The sequence below is a fragment of the Thrips palmi genome, unplaced genomic scaffold (genome assembly GCF_012932325.1).
Source record: "Thrips palmi isolate BJ-2018 unplaced genomic scaffold, TpBJ-2018v1 HiC_scaffold_18, whole genome shotgun sequence".
In the NCBI taxonomy this organism is placed as follows: domain Eukaryota; kingdom Metazoa; phylum Arthropoda; class Insecta; order Thysanoptera; family Thripidae; genus Thrips; species Thrips palmi.
The window spans coordinates 16,834,240-16,852,280 of record NW_023144627.1 but is presented as its reverse complement, the minus strand read 5'-3'; the positions used below and the strand labels follow the sequence as shown (position 1 = coordinate 16,852,280).

Below are 18,041 nucleotides of genomic sequence, written 5' to 3'. Positions count from 1 at the left end.
GACTCGAAAAAAATTAAGATTCTAGAAAACAAGTGTAGACAGAAATTAAACTTTAGAAACCAAATTATGATTTAGAAAAAACTAAAATTCAGTTGAGAATAAGATATTTAATAAATATTCAAGAGTTTTAAAACACAAAAATGTAATTATTAGTGTGGTTAAGCATCGTGTTGCTCGGCCGGTTCCAGGCTGGATCGGCGCGAGCGGTTCGGGCGTGCCGGTGGAGCCGCCGCCCTTCCCGCTGGGCATGCTCACGCTCCGCCGGCAGCCCATCCGCCTGGACCGGCACGCCATCAAGGGCGGCCTGCGCGTCGTGGTGGAGGCCCTGCGCCGCCTCGCCGTGGCCGGCAACCTCCCCGCCGCGCTGGCCGCGCGCGCCGACTGCTGGGCCGCGCCCTACGTCACCCTGGGCGCGCCGCGGACCCCCAACAACATGCCGCGGACCTTCTCCACGCTCATGGCCAAGTGAGTAGCGTCGGCACACTGTAAAAGAATTCATTTACAGTGGTCCAGAAGACCGGCGCCGGCGGCCCAAACTCTTGACGCGTTTTGAGCTCCAGAGTCGCTAAATAGGCTTCAAACCGAACGTGTGGCCCCACCAATGGATTCCTCGTCCGGAGAGCAATCCATTGGTGGGGTCACGACGTTCGATTCGAGTCCCATTTAGTGACTCTGGAGCTCAAAACGCGTCCGGGGTTCTGACCGCCTCCACCGGTCTTCTGGCCCACTGAGAGGCGCGCGACGGTAGACCCCCCCCCCCCCCCCACCTTGCCGCCGGCGGAGCAGGGCGGAGCAGGGCGGAGCAGGGCTCAGGCACTTGTCACGGCTCAGAGGAGCGTCCTTCCAGATCGTCGCGTCAGATTGCCACGCTTCCCGTGCAGTCGAGAGAGCCTGTCCTCTGTTAACCTGCGCGGGGGAGCTTGACGTTACATTCGGTTATGAGAGAGGCTTTCGAATCGTTTCGAACAGTGAAAATTTCTTTGGGAGGATTGCTCTGCACGATGTAACCCTGGCGGCGTGGGTCGCACACGTCGACTCCAGGTTCCCTTACCGCTTGTCGTTGTAGTTGTTGTTGCTGTTGGTTTTGTTGTTGTCCGCTTGTTGTTGTGCCGGACGCCCGATCCTTTGGGGGCGCCGGGGGCACTTTCAAAGGGCGGCGCGTCTTTTATGATGAGGCCCCGGCTCCAGCCGGGACTCCAGCGTGGCTCCAGCGAGGCTCCAGCCGAGTGAATGCGCTTTCACGAGCTGACTGCCTGCCTGCCAGGAACGAGTTGGCTCGTCGATTTGGACGAATCGGCGGGGACCGGCGGGGACCGGCAGAGGGACGAGCGCTTCACAGTCGGTTATCGCCACTGCCGCGACTTCCCATCCCGAATTGCCTATTTATTTACTTAAAACTTTTCGACATTAAAAGGGGGATGGAGTGTGGCGCGCAGCCGGCGTGAGCGCTAGCTCTCGGGAACATCTTTATATTCTGAATATGTAAGTTCCGTTTTAACGAAAACTTTGTCCTCCGACTGCCTGGAGCCGCATGGGGGGCGTAGGGGGTGGAGAAGGGGGACCCCACACGTTGCCCCCCTCTATCTCTCTCCCTCCCGCCGCCCCCTGTGACGTCACCAGTATCGACCCCCTCCCTAACCTCTGTGGGCAGCAGAGCCGCGCCAGCCCGGGCCGCCCCGCTACGCCCCGCCAGCCGCTGGCCCCGCACACCCTGGGCGGGCCTGTGCTGGCCCGGGCTGGCCCGGCATGCAGCATGCACAGTGGCACAGTGTAGGTACCCCGCCCCGCCCCGGACAATCAACACCGGGACGGACACCCAATCAAATTTACACTCGCGAGACAAAAAAAAAGTGATTACGCCGCGCGCTCCGCTTATTTGGCCCGTCTAGGGCATTCCCTCCCCAACACCAGTTGAGACGAGCAAACATTCCCCCCGCGTTCCCGAACTGTGTCCCCGGCCCGGCCGAGGCCCGGCCGTGGCTCGGCGGCTCGGCATCTGCACTTTAATGGCATGTACATGGCTGGATGCAAAACGGCGGGCTGGCGATGCTTGAGGCTGGCGTCGGCAGCCCTGCAGGGCCACGCCGTGGCACGCCGTGGCACGCCCTGGTGGGGCGGACCGTGCATGATTGATGTGCTTCCATGGATGGCGGTGCTGGCGGTGCTGGCACCAGCCCGTCATCGCCTCCAAAAATAAAAAACAAAAAAAAAAAAAAAACGCCGCTGCCCTGACTTGCAAATCGGCCCGCGCGCCGGCCGCAGTGCTCGGCCACGATCGGCTGCGCTCGTCAAGGCGATGCAGACTTCACTTTCGACCTCCATCCTCGCCTCACCCTCTCCCCTTTTTAGCAGATGATACCTTCACACTTGAAACATACTACTATACTACTTTACACAAATGAAGGTGTCAGCGTGCTTTTACTCTCGAGTCCAGAAACCAAGCGCGTATCCTAACTATAGGGACTGGCGGCCGGGGCGGGCTGGTGCGTGTGGCTGGCTGGCTGGCTGGCAATGAGGCGCAGCCTGCGCGGAATTCGACAATCCCTCCGCGGTACAGCACCAGCGGCACCGGGCGTAAACAATGGCACCCCCTCCTCGCATTGACAATCCCTCCCCGCCTGCCACGGCGCGGAATATCGCGCAACAATGCCTCCCGATTCGGCCCGGCCCGGGGCGCTCGGGCTCGGGTTCGGCGGCGGGCGGTGCAAGCCACAGCTCGACACGGCTAGTACCAAAATACCAACACCGGCCAGCTCGCTCGGGTCTATGTATTTTGTTTCATGCACAATTTCAAATACTATCTTTGGAATGGGCCCGCATACTACCCCGTATAAGAAAACCAAACGAGTATCATCTGCTTTCATTAACGTTCGTTGAATGAGATTTTTTTGGTCAGTCACGCCCACACGCCTGTCTGAAACTGAGACTCCCCTCCCCCTCCCCCTCCCCCCCGCGCCGCGCCACGCAGCGCAGCGGCAGGCGCAACCCCTGTCACCTGATTCCCCGGCAGAGCAGCCGAGCTCGCACCCAGCGCGCCTTTCACATCTGGATCCCCCCCCCCACTCCCCCCCTCTCGTCTCCATCTGCGCGCTGCTCGCCCCATGCGGGTGCAGGTGTCGGCAGTGGCGCGCTGAGGGCCTCCGAGACCCCCCAGACGCGTCAGGACGGCGGGGGACACCCGGCACCGCCTCGGCCGACACTCCTGGAGCCGCACAATGGGCCAGGAGACCGGTGGAGGCGGCCAAAATTCTAGACCCGTTTCGAGCTCCAGAGTCGCTCAGTGGGACTGTAACCGAGCGCGTGACCCCACCAATGGATTCCTCGTTCGGAGAGCAATCCATCGGTGGGGTCACGCGTTCGGTTCGAGTCCTGTTTAGCGACTCTGGAGTCCATAACGCGTCTCGAATTTTGGTCGCCTCCACCGGTCTTCTGGCCCACTGTGGGCAAGGTCGGTCCACCAGCACGGCCATCACTAGCTCGCGTTCTTGGCAAAAGATTGTCGGCCTTTGTTCGCTCGGTACCCTGCAGCCTAAGCCGCGCCCAGTGTACCGACGGCAGCGGCCTGGAACCCAATGGGTCCAAAACCCAAGGCCGTCGGAAAGAGCGCGCCCTCCTCCCCCTGCCCCTTTCTAGCGGCGACCCGACCCAGCTCCCGCCAATCCAAACCCACCCACACCACATCCGACGTGTCCTTTTCTTTTTCAAATCGCACCTCTGCCTGGGAAGTTGGTGCATCCCCTACTCCTGCTTCCCCTTCAACTCCCCGTACTCCTCCAACTCCCCGTACTCCTCCAACTCCCCGTACTCCTCCAACTCCCCGTACTCCTCCAACTCCCCGTACTCCTCCAACTCCCCGTACTCCTCCAACTCCTCGTACTCCTCCAACTCCTCCTGCTCCTCCCGGCACCCCTACTGCCGCCGACCACACCCCCGCCCAACGCCCCCAAGTGAGCCTCTAGTCTTCAGCACCACTTGTCCCTCCCGTCCTCGAGCGTTACTTTTCATGTCCCTGCTGCTGCTGCTGCTACCGCTGCTGCTACCGCTGCCACTGCACTACAAGCCGGCTCAGCTTAAACGGGACGAGGAGTAATCGCACGCCGGGCCTGCCAAGCCGACGGCAAGCTGCTCCACTTTCCAGCCTCCCACAGTCACCTTAGCCTTGGCCAGCCTTGGCCAGCCTTGGCCAGACTGCAGGCTGTTGCGGCCCGACCGGAAAGTCCAGAGAGGACCCGGATATGAAAGCGACCTGCTTCCGGCCCGCCCTCGCCCACCGCATGCGGTGACCCTCCTTAGAAATACGAGTGTCAACATCTCGCAAACGGCGACCTTGACCATTAAATCACGTTAAAAGGAAGTAAAGCTTAAAAACGGTAACTTTATGTATGCACAACCCCGACGAAAGGTTTAGTTGTATCGGGTCGCGACGGGCCAGCAGTGCCGGAGAAGGATCACTTTTCTCATCTCTGTGGTCGGCGAGTCCTCCATCCTCAGTCCCCCATCTGCTGCACTGCGAGTGCCGTGCCGTGCCGTGACCCACATGAACGCGTCCCCGTTGGGCTCGCCCCGCCTAGCCTGCCAGCAAGGACGAGGGGTGGGATTTCGGCAGCCTAGAGTGGCCATCGGTTAGCTGCTTTCAAGCCGGACGTCCTCGTTAGGGTTGCCGCCTCGCCCCGATGGCCTTCCGCCGCCTTGCGCCGCCTTGTGGCTTTCGATCTCTTAGGTTGCCACCCGGCGAGGTTCCAAAGGTCAGGGTCCCGCGTAGCGCGCTACCTTGCGAGCGATCCGAGCACTCACTCTCCGAGGCCGCCCCTGGGCTGCTGCCTGGCTGCTGCAGTCGCTCGGTCACTGTCGCACTCGTGGGCCCTGCCGGAGGGGTGCGAGAGAGACAGAGTGCTAATCCCGCCTTGGGTCAACCAGGGCGCGGCGGGGCGCGGCGGGGCGCGGCGGGGCGAGCAAGGCAACTTGAAGGGAGTTGTGGGACGCTTTGGACCAGTCTGGACCGCTCGGCCTGAGCCCTGCGCCCTGCGCCGAGGCTAGCTCGACAGCAGACAGGCGGCCCGGTCGCTTAATCTTCGCTCAATCGCCAGTCGCAGACAGACAGCGAGGACTTCCCTTTGAGCAGAACGGCTTTAGCAAAATGGAGAGGCCAAAGCGCGGCGTCCAAGTTATTGATGACTGCCTTGCCCCGGCGCGTGCCCCGGCCAGGTCCAAGTAGAGTCCAAGGTCACGGGGCGATGCGTGAAGGTCACGTGAAGGCTTTTCAAGTGAGCGCCAAACAGGAGGCCGCCAGCTTGCCTGTGCCTTGCCTTCCCCGCGGCCGATTCGGAGGGTGTTTTCTTCCGACGCTGCCCTGGATAGAGTTGCCGCGGCAATGCCGCCCCGAACCGAACTTCCCCCGCGACAATACACTTCCTTTCTCGCAGTGCCCTGGTAGTGCCCGGCGAGGAGAGGAACTTGCAGAGCGGGCAGGCGCGGCACGCCCCGGACCCTTTCATTAACCTCGTTTGCGCTCTCTCCCTCTCTCTCTCTCTCTCTCTCTCTCTCTCTCTCTCTCTCTCTCTCTCTCTCTCTCTCTCTCTCTCTCAATCGCCACCCCTCCACATCACTGTCAATTACGGCTCTTTAATCCGGACGTCACTCTTTGCTCTCGTTTTTGCCCCTCCTTATTTTCCGTCTTTTTAAATATTTTTTTAAACTTTTTTCGTGGTCGCCTTGTCCTGGCCCGCTAGTAGACTGGGCGCCATCATCAGAGGTCGGGGATGAAGGACGAGGGTGGGGGGGGGGAGTGCTGTTGTAATCCTTGCGCGGAGATTTGGACGAAGCGGGACAGAACGCGGCGGCCAAGGGGGTGGGAGGGAGAGGGAAAAGGGGGGGGGCGTTGAGTGCACCCAGCCGGCCTCTTTCCGTCTCAGCTACTCTTCCGCAGTTTCTCATTCCTGCGTCGTGTCCTTACATTGTAGGCGCGGACGGGAAGGGGGGGGGGGACGGGGCGGGGCCAGCGGCACAGCAGACAAGGATAACGGGCCAGTTGTTGTAGTAAGCCCCCGCCGCACCGCCGCCCGGTTGCCCTTCCTGCCGAACCTCGAACCGGTGTGAGTTCGATAGGGAATTCCGCCTTAACCGCCGCGGGGACTTCTCTCTCTCTCTCTCTCTCTCTCTCTCTCTCTCTCTCTCTCTCTCTCTCTCTCTCTCTCTCTCTCTCTCTCTCTCTCTCTCTCTCACAGTAGCGCCCCAGTTAAGTTTTGTTTCTGCGCCACGCGTTGCCTGGCGTTGCCCGCAGTCCTCCTGGGGCGCAGAGAGCGGCGTGCACGGCATGTGGACTCGCCAGGGGTGTCGCCCAGTTTGGAGAACGATTATCAACTGTCTAAGGATCGAGTCGGCAGTTTAGAAAGTGATTTTCGTTGTTGTTGCTGCTGTTGCTGTTTTTTTTTTCAAACCCGCAAGTGATTTCTCCACGATCATTCCTACAGTGTGGCGGTCGCGTCGGTTGGCTGCCGGTGTCAGTGGCGCGCTGGCCGCTCTGCGTTTAACGACACGTGCACAAGTGGGTTGGGCGGGGCGGGGCGGGGCGGGGCGGGGCGGGGCGGGGCGAGCAGCTAGCCGTTTGCCGGACCGTCCGTGAAATGCCCGCAGCAGTCCAGGCAGCGCGCGGCCGACAGCTTATATTCAAAACCGCGCGACAAATCTCTTTTGAATGGACCTGTCCGTCCACCGGCCGTTTCGAGGACCACGTGGGGAGGGGGACGGGGGGAGGGGGTGTCACGGCCCCACCGCACGCGCCCCGCCCCGCCCCTTCTATTCATCCCTGGTTATTTACACGGGCGACACGCAAAGGCGGAACGGAATCGTTGTGAGCTCCAACTTTCCAGCGTGGGAGGGGAGGGGAGGGGGTGCTCCATTTCCCTCCATTTCCCTCCCGCGGCGCTCCGAAGGCTGCGAAGGCTGCGAAGGTCTCGGTGGGTCTAATTCGGCAAATTGTTTTAGTGCGCATGTCCGATGACTGATTCAAGGTCCGGCCGCAATAATTCACGCCGAAATCGTGTTACTTTTCTTCGTCCCCTCCTTTTTCCTTATTCCCCTTTCCCCGGCCTCAACGTGATAAATAATCCATGCCAGGTGCTTCGGTCGTTGGCGACGAGGGACGGGGGGCGTAAGCGGCACCGCGCGGCACCGCGGCAGCGGCAAGTTCCAGGCCCCGCCCGCGCAAATTTTTTTATTCATTTTAATCTTTCTCTATTTCCACTCGCCAGTCCCTTTGACCATTTTTCTTTGTTTCCGGGGTGCGGAGCGCGGAGGGCCTTTTCGAGAGAGCCGATTCGTTAATCGAGCGTTCCGAGTCGGGTGACGGATGATTCACAACCATATCACGTCGTCGCGGCGAGTCGCGGCGAAGTGCGGCGAAGCGCGGCGAAGCGACACGGATTCAGAGAATTTCTCCGCTCCGATTCACGCGCTGTTTCTGTTTATCTTGCTGGTCATTGTTTCAACGACGGCCGGCTTTTGGGCGTTTCGAATCGCCTGGTGGGCGGTCCGGCCGAAGCCGAGAGCGCACCACACCGCAAACTCTGAATCGCGACTAACCCCAATCAGGGCCCCAGTCGGCCCCAGTATTGGCGCCGTCATTGGCGCCGTCCTGATGCGGTTTTGCTAGGCGACTTCCCCGATTGGCCGGAAGGGCCGGAAGTTGGGTTGACGGAGTCCGTCTCGGCGTCGGCGGCGTCGGCAGCGACAGCAGCACGAGGAGCGGAGGGAGGGAGGCACACCGGTGGAGGTACTTTGTTGTTACAAGATTGCCTCTGCTGGACCGGCGGCGGGGCGGGGCGGGGCGGGGCGGGGCGGGGCGGGGTGTCGTGGCGAGGGTTTAATTCCCTCCAGCGACCCTATTAAGCGCATCTGGCTCCGGAGGAGCAGCACCAGCAGCGAGACGGCTGCAGACGACAAATCAGGCATCCTGTGCCTCGCCGGCCTCGCCGGGCTCGCCGCTCTGAGTGAGTCGGCGGGGCGCACTCTGCCTGCAGTCGTCTGAAGCCGTCGTGTGACCCCACCAATGGATTCCTCGTTCGGAGAGCAATCCATTGGTGGGGTCACACGTACGGTTCGAGTCCCATTAAGCGACTCTGGAGCTCAAAACGCGTCTAGAGTTTTGTCCGCCTTCTGGCCCACTGTATGCTCCTTTCTCCCCCATTCTCCCCCACAGGGAGCTGCGCGTCGCGGCCAAGGAGGCGATGGCGGGCCGCGCCGACTGGCTGGAGGACCGGCCGGCCAAGACGCTGTCCGCCTCCTTCCAGATCCTCAACCTGGTGCGGCAGCCCGTGCCGCCCATGGCGCGCGCCTCGGCGCCGCTGCTGCAGCAGGCCACCCACCAGACGGACGAGGTGGTGGACGCCATCGACGAGGAGGGTGAGTACGACCAGCCTGTCCCTCTCGCATCCCGCTGAGCCCCCTGGAAGCTCCAGGCGGCCCCCACCACAGACGAGCGGTTCCGAAGCGATCGCTCCGTCCCCCAGCCGCCCCATGAGTGCGACAGAGACGGCGCGGCGAAAACGACTCCTCGGAATCAGTCCGGCGGAGCGTGGCCGAGGACTGCATTAGTGCCCGGCCGCGCGTGTAATCGCGCACAATGGTGACCTAAGTGAGAAAATTGTATTTCGTCCCCCCCCCCTCCTTTCCCCCGCCGATCCACAGCGGGGTGCCTCTGCGTCCCTCTAATCCAATTCCCAGTTGACGACGATACAAATGCTCGTCACCCCGAAGCTGCCGAGTCGTTTTCGCCGCTCTGTCCTTCTCGCACCTATAGGGGGCGCCCCGTGAGTGCGAGAGAGACAGAGCGACTCTGCTGCTGCTGCGGAAGGAACGGGGTGGCTTACAGTTGCAGTGGACCGCAAGAAAAACACACTTTTTCTTTCAAGTCCGCGTGACAGGGTTTCGCTGACTTTTTTTTCTTCCAGTGCTCCTTTCACAGCAAGGTATTGAACTTTTTTCTGAGGGCGAGTTTTGGGCTGGAGGCGGGGACCTCTGGAAACGTATGGTCACTTGCCCAGCCCGGCTGGCCTGTCCGTCTGTCTGTCCGATGGAGACGGTAAAAGAGGCAGCGTTAACTTGACGCAGACGAAAAGACGTTCCCGCACAGTGGGCCAGAAGACCGGTGGAGGCGGACAAAACTCTAGACGCGTTTTGAGCTCCAGAGTCGCTAAGTTGGACTCGAATCGAACGTGTGACCCCACCAATGGATTGCTCTCCGGACGAGGAATCCATTGGTGGGGTCACACGTTTGGTTCGAGCCCCATGTGGCGACTCTGGAGCTCAAAACGCGTCTAGAGTTTTGTCCGCCTCCACCGGTCTTCTGGCCCACTGTGCCCGGGGAGAAGGCTGGCCGACTCGGCGCCCCGCAGGAGTGCGAGAGAGACAGAGCGACGACCCCCGGCGGGGGAAGTGTGACGCAGGGCTTCCTGTTTGCGGGCCGTTCCAACGAAGCTCGGCGAGCAGGCGAGCACGTCGTGGCCAAGACAGCGGAGACCTTGTTGTCCCAGCCTTGGGGCTGTGTGCCGGGCCGTGCCGCGCCGGGCCGGGGCACCTGTGTGTTCCTGAGGCCACGAGCGGGGTGTTTTCGAAACGGTGCTTCGTCGCGCTGTCTCCCTCGCACTCGCGCGGCGGCCCGTGTGGGCCCGTGCGGGTGCGAGGGAGACAGCGCGGCGAGGCACCGAGTGCCCTGGCCAAACACGGCGGCGGTGGATCGCTGCGGAAACGACCGACTGATACGTTCCGGGACGTCCTTTTTGTCAACTCGCGTGGCAACATTTTGTGGTGAAACGGCAGTGCAGCCTCAAGCGGCCCGAGTCCCAGTGTTTGAACCCGAGGGGGCGCCCCCTTGTTGCAGGCGAGACGGTGACGGGCATGTGGCGGGGCGTGGGCCGCGTGCTGGGCCGCGTCGTGGACCTGGACACCATCGTGTGGCCCGGCGGCGACCTGGTGGTGCCGGGGCTGTCCGCCAGGGCGCGCTCCGTGTTCCGCATCGTCACCGCCCTGGCGCCGCCCTTCGTCATGGAGGCCGAGCTGGACGAGGACGGCCAGTGCCTGCGCGGGCTGCCCTGCCACCGCCTGCTCACGCGCGGCAAGGACAACCTCACGCTGGTCTTCAGCGAGCTGGAGACGCAGGAGCGCGAGGACGCGGAGGAGGTCGTGGTGCCCGAGGTGAGTGCTTCGGTGCACTCCGGCCAGAAGACCGGTGGAGGCGCCCAAACTCTAGACGCGTTTTGAGCTCCAGAGTCGCTAAACAGGACTGAAACCGAGCGTGTGACCCCACCTACGGATTCCTCGTTCGGAGAGCAATCCATTGGTGGGGTCACACGTTCGGTTCGAGTCCCACTTAGCGACTCTGGAGCTCAAAACGCGTCTGGAATTTTTGCTGCCTCCACCGGTCTTCTGGCCCACTGCGCGGTGCTGCCAAAACCTGTCGCGACAAGCAACAGAAACAAAGAAGTTGGCTTCACGTTCCGCGACCATGTTCTGCAGGACGTCGTGGACGTGCCCGACTACCCCCAGGACGAGCCCAAGGGCGAGCCCAGGGACGACGGCCCGGCCTCCACCGAGTCGACGGCGGGCGCGGATGCGGGCGGCGGCAGGACGGACCACGACCGATACTTCATGTCTGACAGGGGGGATTCCGAGGAGCAGTTCGACCTACCGAGATACAAGGTGAGTCTGGAACAAACGGCTTGGCTCATCCCTTCGCCCGCCTTTTCCCAAATTCGCTGCCGTGTTCTCCACGTGCCACCCCTATCGCTGCGGGTTTCGTCCCAGCCCGGTCAGGAAAATAGCAGTCTGCGCGTGAAACGGATACCTCGGTGTTTCACACAGAGATTTCTCAGTGGAAGCTGCTAGCTCGGGACTGGAAAACGTCAGAAATAACAAGGGCTTTTGTTTTGGTGGTGTCTGAGACTGCGATGTGATAGAGGTTGTGGCGGAGTGCGGCCGGGCGGGGCCGCCGGCCCCTGGAGGCTGATTTCGAACCGTGCTCTCGTCGCTCTGTCTCTCTCGCACTCACGGGGCGTCCCTCGGCGGTGCGAGAGAGACAGAGCGACGACGCGATGGTCGCTGTGCTCGGGGCGACGCAGAAGCGGATTGAAGCTTTTACGAGCGGACATAAATAAGGCGATGCGAGCTGCCTGGCTGCCTGCCTGCCTGGCTGCCCGCTGCCCACCATTCCTCAAGATCGCCTTACGCCCCGCCACGGCCGCCACCTCCTTACCTCTCCTCACATGACGATACCAATCTGGGGTTCGCGATGGGGGTCTCGCCAAGCACCCCTTGACCTCCAGCGCTTCCAGCCCGACGACAGAGAATCAGATTTTACTGCAAGTTGAATTCGGAGATGGCCGCGAAAACTGATCGCCCCCTCTTTTTTCTCCCCCGGGCAGTATCGAACCAACTGCTGCTACGGGCTGGCCATGGACCTGCTGGAGAACATCGCCCACGAGCTGGAGTTCGATTTCCACCTGTACGTGGTGTCGGACGGGGTGTTCGGCAGCCAGGTGCACGAGCACCAGCACCACAACCACAAGCCGTACTACGCCAGCGGCCAGCCGCAGCACACGCAGCAGTCGCACCACCTCGAGCAGGACCTGCAGCCGAAGAATGCGCCGCCGCCGGCCGGGCAGCACGGCCAGCACGGCCAGCACGGCCAGCAGGGCGCCGAGCAGGCGATGCACGACGCGGAGCAGGACCAGCGCCTGCAGCACCACCAGAAGCAGAAGTACTCGCCGGGCGGCGAGCAGCGCCCGCAGCGCAGCCGCGTCAACCGGGAGTCGCGCGCGCCCGGCCTGGCGCCGCCCGGCCGCGCGGCCAGGAAGTGGAACGGCATCGTCGGGGACCTCACCTCGGGCGCGGCGCACATGTCCTTCGCCGCGCTCAGCGTGTCCAGCTCGCGCTCCGAGGTCATGGACTTCTCCGTGCCCTTCTTCTACTCGGGCGTGTCCTTCCTCGCCGCGCCCACGCAGAAGAGCGAGATCCCGCTGCACGCCTTCCTGCTGCCCTTCTCGCCCGAGCTCTGGATCGCCATCTTCCTGTCGCTCAACCTGACCGCCATCGCCGTGGCCGTCTACGAGTGGCTCAGCCCCTTCGGGCTCAACCCCTGGGGCCGGCAGCGCTCCAAGAACTTCAGCATCGCGTCAGCGCTCTGGGTGAGTCTCTCTGTCTCTCTCGCACCCCACAGTGGGCCACAAGGCCGGCGCCGGCGGCCAAAAACAACAAAAATTATTGTGTCCTGACCACGGCCCGATTCCCCGCAGGTGATGTGGGGCCTGCTGTGCGGCCACCTGGTGGCCTTCAAGGCCCCCAAGTCGTGGCCCAACAAGTTCCTCATCAACGTCTGGGGCGGCTTCTCCGTGCTCTTCGTCGCCTCCTACACTGCCAACATCGCGGCGCTCATCGCCGGCCTCTTCTTCCACAACGCCGTCTCCAACTACCACGACCGCAGTGTAAGTGCCCAGCACCTCCAAGCGTCAACCAATGTTCGAAAAAACTTTCAAAAAATTTACCATTTTTTTCCGTTGCAGCTGTTAAGCCAGAAGGTAGGCGCGCCCAGACACTCGGCCGCGGACTACTACGTGCACAGGGCCAACCCCCACCTGTGGGAGCACATGCAGCGCTTCAGCGTGGCCACGGTGGAGGAAGGGGTGCACCGACTCAGGTAATCCCCCGCTCTGGCTCTCTCGCACTCACGGCGCGTCCCGCAGTGGGCCAGAAGACCGGTGGAGGCGGTCAAAATCCCGGACGCGTTTTGAGCTCCAGATTCGCTAAATGGGACTCGAATCGAACGTGTGACCCCACCAATCGATTGCTCTCCGAACAAGGAATCCATTGATGGGGTCACACGTTCGGTTCGAGCCCAGTTTAGTTACTCTGGAGCTCAAAACGCGCCTAGAGTTCTGGCCGCCTCCACCGGTCTTCTGGCCCACTGTGCGTCCCGTGAGGGTGCGAGAGAGACAGCGCGACTGACCGACTCGGCGCAGGAACGGCACCCTGGACATCCTGATCGCCGACACGCCCATCCTGGACTACTACCGCGCCACGGACCACGGCTGCAAGCTGCAGAAGATCGGGGACGCCATCAACGAGGACACGTACGCCGTGGGCATGGCCAAGGGCTTCCCGCTCAAGGACAGCGTGTCCGCCGTCATCGCCAAGTACACCAACAACGGCTACATGGACATCCTGCAGGAGAAGTGGTGCGTACCGCGTCAAGTCAAATACCATGCAATGTTCCAGCAATTTTGAAATATTTTTTAAAAATTGTGTGTTTAGGTACGGCGGCCTGCCCTGCTTCAAGCTGGCCAACGACATGGCGCAGCCGCGGCCGCTAGGGGTGGCGGCGGTCGCGGGGGTCTTCATCCTGCTGGGGCTCGGCATGGCCGTGGGGATCCTCATCCTGGTGGTGGAGCACCTGTTCTACAAGTACACGCTGCCCCTGCTGCGCCACAAGCCCAAGGGCACCATCTGGAAGAGTCGCAACATCATGTTCTTCAGCCAGGCACGTCGCGTGGCCGTGGCCAAGCAGGCTGAACCGGAGGACCGTATCCGGCTCCAACACACAGTGGGCCAGAAGACCGGTGGAGGCGGCCAAAATCCCGGACGCGTTTTGAGCTCCAGAGTCGCTCAATAGGACAGCGATTCTCAACCTTTCTCGGCTCGCGACCCCAAATTTGTAGCCAAAAATTTCCGCGACCCCCAGGAAAAGTTTCGCGACCCCACGGGACCCCTCCTTTAGCATGCCACTGCGTCTGATCCGAGGCGGGCATTTTGCTCCCTCAACGGGCACTTGGTCTTTGGACCTTCCTTTAGCATGCCTCTGTTACGGAGTGCGATTATCAGTCTTAGTTTGGGAGCAGTATTGTCTCAAAGTTGGCCAAAACGCTCAGAAATGTCTTTAAAAAATCATGTTTTGGGTCGATTTTAAGCAGCCACTGCGTCTGATCCAAGGCGGGCATTTTGCTCCCTCAACGGGCAATTGTTCCTTGGACCTTCCTTTAGCATGCCTCTGTTACGGAGTGCGATTATCAGTCTTAGTTTGGGAGCAGTATTGTCTCAAAGTTGGCCAAAACGCTCAGAAATGTCTTTAAAAAATCATGTTTTGGGTCGATTTTAAGCAGCCACTGCGTCTGATCCGAGGCGGGCATTTTGCTCCCTCAACGGGCACTTGGTCTTTGGACCTTCCTTTAGCATGCCTCTGTTACGGAGTGCGATTATCAGTCTTAGTTTGGGAGCAGTATTGTCTCAAAGTTGGCCAAAACGCTCAGAAATGTCTTTAAAAAAACATGTTTTGGGTCGATTTTAAGCAGCCACTGCGTCTGATCCAAGGCGGGCATTTTGCTCCCTCAACGGGCAATTGTTCCTTGGACCTTCCTTTAGCATGCCTCTGTTACGGAGTGCGATTATCAGTCTTAGTTTGGGAGCAGTATTGTCTCAAAGTTGGCCAAAACGCTCAGAAATGTCTTTAAAAAATCATGTTTTGGGTCGATTTTAAGCAGCCACTGCGTCTGATCCAAGGCGGGCATTTTGCTCCCTCAACGGGCAATTGTTCCTTGGACCTTCCTTTAGCATGCCTCTGTTACGGAATGCGATTATCAGTTTTAGTTTGGGAGCAGTATTGTCTCAAAGTTTACCAAAACAGGCACAACGATTTTTCAAAGACATTTCTGAGCGTTTCGGCCAACTTTGAGACAATACTGCTCCCAAACTAAGACCGATAATCACACTCCGTAACAAAGGCATGCTAAAAGAAGGTCCAAAGACCAATTGCCTGTTGAAGGAGGACGAAATACCGCCTCGGATCAGACGCAGTGGCTGCTTAAAATCAGCCCAAAACACGATTTTTCAAAGACATTTCTGACCGTTTTGGTAAACTTTGAGACAATGCTGCTCCCAAACTAAGACTGATAATCACACTCCGTAACAAAGGCATGCTAAAGGAAGGTTCAAAGACCAATTGCCGGTTGAGGGAGCAAAATGCCCGCCTCGGATCAGACGCAGTGGCTGCTTAAAATCGGCCCAAAACACGACCCCAGCTACCTCGCCGCGACCCCTTAAAATTTTTTCGCGACCCCACTTGGGGTCGCGACCTTAAGGTTGAGAACCGCTGCAATAGGACTCGAACCGAACGTGTGACCCCACCAATGGATTGCTCTCCGAACGAGAAATCTATTGGTGGGGGTCACACGTTCGGTTCGAGCCCCATTTGGCGACTGTGGAGCTCAAAACGCGTCTAGACTTTTGGCCGCCTTCACCGGTCTTCTGGCTCACTGTGCAACAGTGGCTCATTTCGCTTCTCCTTGCAGAAACTGTACCGCTTCATCAACTGCGTGGAGCTGGTGTCGCCGCACCACGCGGCGCGCGAGCTGGTGCACACCCTGCGCCAGGGCCAGATCACCAGCCTCTTCCAGAAGAGCGTCAAGCGGGTATGTGCAGCGAAGGGACGGGTCCCCCAGGGCCCCCAGGGGGCTCGCGGCGGTGGGAGCGAGCGAGCGAGTTCGGACGCTTGTAGAGTAGCAGCGAAGCGTGGAGCTAGCTGTGGTCGCTTGACTTTCTCCTTGTTTTATTTTCACTTTGCTGCAAACTGTTCAATTATTTTTCCCGCGCGCTCTGAATGCTTGCCGGCATGCCCTTCGCCGCCGCGCGTCCGCACAGCGTGGCACAGCGACGAGTCGGACGGACACGAACGCCCAGACACTTCATCAAGTATTAAGTTGACAAGTTGACGATGATTTAGATTGGCCACTTTGTCGGCGCGTTAACTTCCTCGACGACACCAAACAGACTGACGACACTGTCACTGTCCATTACTTTCCTACACCTTATTGGACTCCCTGAACTTCATTCGGACCTCACTTTCGAGCGACACGACGGTCCTCTAACATTCCCGACGCTCTCACAGCCAAGCAGCGCACCAGCGCGTCGCTCCGCATTGCGAGCCGAAGCTCGAAGCTCAAGGCTCAAAGCTTAAAGCTCAAAGCTCGAAGCTTGAAGCTCGGAGCTCGAAGCTGGAAGCTTGAAGCTCGAAGCTCAAAGCTCGAAGCTCGAATTTCGAAGCTCAAAGCTCGAAGCTCGAAGCTTGAAGCTCGAAGCTCGGAGCTGGAAGCTGGAAGCTCGAAGCTCGAAACTCGAAGCTCGAAGCTCGCGGCAAGGCACACGCAGGCTAACGCAGGCATGCCGCAGGCACTCGGACGTGGTGAACCTCGATGGTTATGTGATGGTGGCGCCCGCGCACCTTTGCGCGTGGTCCTTGTTCCAGAAGGAACACGAACAGCGGAGAAGGAGAAAGAGCAAAGCCCAGTTCTTCGAGATGATCCAGGAGATCCGGAGGTAGGTACCTCATCGAAGTAGTTCCGGTTCCGCTTGTAACGTGATGACTTGCGTGAAGGGGATCGTAATTGCATTCTGCTCGAATCAAAGCAACACAGAAGGGAAACTTGTTTAAATCCGGGTTAGGCGTCTTCCGACGTTAGTGACCTAGCTTTAGCCGGTAGTCCCAGGGCTGGTAGTAGCCACGGTCGACTGGGTCGACGCCTGCCTGACCTGCCCCTCTCTCTGCTGGCGGCACAGGGTCCAGCAGGAGGAGCGCGCGGAGGGGTCGGCACCTGGCGAGGAAGGCGGCGACTCGGTGGGCTCGCCAGGCGACGGCCCCTCTCTGCGCCCCGACGGCCAACGGCGCCGCTCCAAGAGTCCGTGCGCCAGCCGGCTGGACATCGCGCGCAGGCTGTCCAGGGAGCTGTTCTCGCGCTCCCCCAAGGGCGACGAGGCGGGCTCCAGGTCGTCGCTGAGCGTGCGCCGCTTCTCGTCCGAGGCCGCGCTCAGCCCCAGGCTGCTCGGCGCCGCCGTCGGCCGCCGCCTCTCCAAGGGCAGCACCTCGCCGCCGGACCTCAACTCCAGGAGGGCGTCGCACCTCGACTCGGTGGGTTGGGGCGCCACTCCGCACACTGCGCATGCGGCCGAAATCCCGGACGCGTTTTGAGCTCCAGAGTCGCGCTTAACAGGACTCGAACCGAACATGTGACCCCAGCAATGGATTCCTCGTTCGGAGGGCACCATTGGTGGGGTCACACGTTCGGTTCGAGTCCCATTTAGCGACTCAGGAGCTCAAAACGCGTCCGGGATTTTGGCCGCCTCGGCCGGTGCGCCGCGGCCGTGGCTGACTGTGTCTGACTGCAGGTGGGCGCCAAGCTGAACCCCATCGGCGAGAGCGGAGCCTCGCGGTCCGCGTCGCGCCTCTTCAACGGCCGCAACGGCAACAACGGCGGCGGCTCCTCCTCCACCACCGTGGTGGTGGTGGGCCCCGTCCCGGAGCCGCCCGCGCCGGCCATCCCCGCGGACACCACGGCGGACACGCTCTTGGAGGAGACGGAGGAGGACGAGGAGGCGTGCAAGGCGTCGCTGGACGCGGGGGCCGCGGCGGTGGCCAGCCGCCGGCACCCCGGCAAGGCCAAGGGCGCCGGCAAGGGCGGCAAGGGCCGGCCGGGGTCGCTGCACCGCCTGTCCCGCGACGAGCTGCTGGGACTGTCGCGGTGCTCCGAGGCCGAGCTGCGGGAACACCTGGTGCGCGCCATCCGGGAGAAGGACGGCGCCGACCCGCCTTGAGCGCGACACCACGCGCAGGGTGCACCGCCATAGCCAGCCTGCCCAGGGCAAGGCCCAGGGTGTCCAGGCCGCCCGGGGGCACACCGAGAGGCCCAAACGAGGAACCTCACACCCTGGGCGCGCTAGGGCGTGACGCCAGCCGCGCCAGCCGCCCTATTGGTCGGCTGGTCGTCTGGAGCCCGGTGGTCGGCCAGGTCGTACAGGGTGGCCGACAGGGTGGCGACAGCGCCCCATCCCATCCTTGCTGTCGGGGTGACTTGCTGCCGGAGACTCGAGTCGCGGGCGCGGGAACCGCCGCCATGCCCCGCCCTCGACTCACTCCCCATTTCTTTATTTTTTGCTGAACAGTTACTGCCATGACAAACTGGACCGTTTAACATTGTTGACCTGTTATCAAATTGTTACTAGTTGTT

General features: G+C 61.0%; 1 protein-coding gene across 1 annotated transcript; it reads left to right on the top strand.

Moving 5' to 3' along the window:
* The first annotated feature begins 400 nt into the window (after positions 1 to 400).
* LOC117644748 lies at positions 401 to 17,628 on the top strand. The gene is made up of 13 exons (XM_034384362.1): positions 401 to 465; positions 8,198 to 8,400; positions 9,878 to 10,191; positions 10,513 to 10,695; positions 11,418 to 12,179; positions 12,288 to 12,476; positions 12,555 to 12,688; positions 13,011 to 13,226; positions 13,303 to 13,528; positions 15,333 to 15,452; positions 16,286 to 16,356; positions 16,597 to 16,945; positions 17,203 to 17,628. The coding sequence occupies exons 1-13, from the start codon at positions 434 to 436 to the stop codon at positions 17,626 to 17,628; spliced, it is 3,225 nt and encodes a 1,074-aa protein (XP_034240253.1). The 5' UTR covers positions 401 to 433.
* Positions 17,629 to 18,041: the final 413 nt, after the last annotated feature.

Excerpts from the sequence above, each read along its gene's own strand:
- LOC117644748 (XM_034384362.1), top strand. The coding sequence starts at position 434 with ATGCCGCGGACCTTCTCCACGCTCATGGCCAA. Across the intron at positions 13,529-15,332 it reads ACATCATGTTCTTCAGCCAG|AAACTGTACCGCTTCATCAA; the intron begins GCACGTCGCGTG and ends TTCTCCTTGCAG. Across the intron at positions 15,453-16,285 it reads TCCAGAAGAGCGTCAAGCGG|AAGGAACACGAACAGCGGAG; the intron begins GTATGTGCAGCG and ends TCCTTGTTCCAG.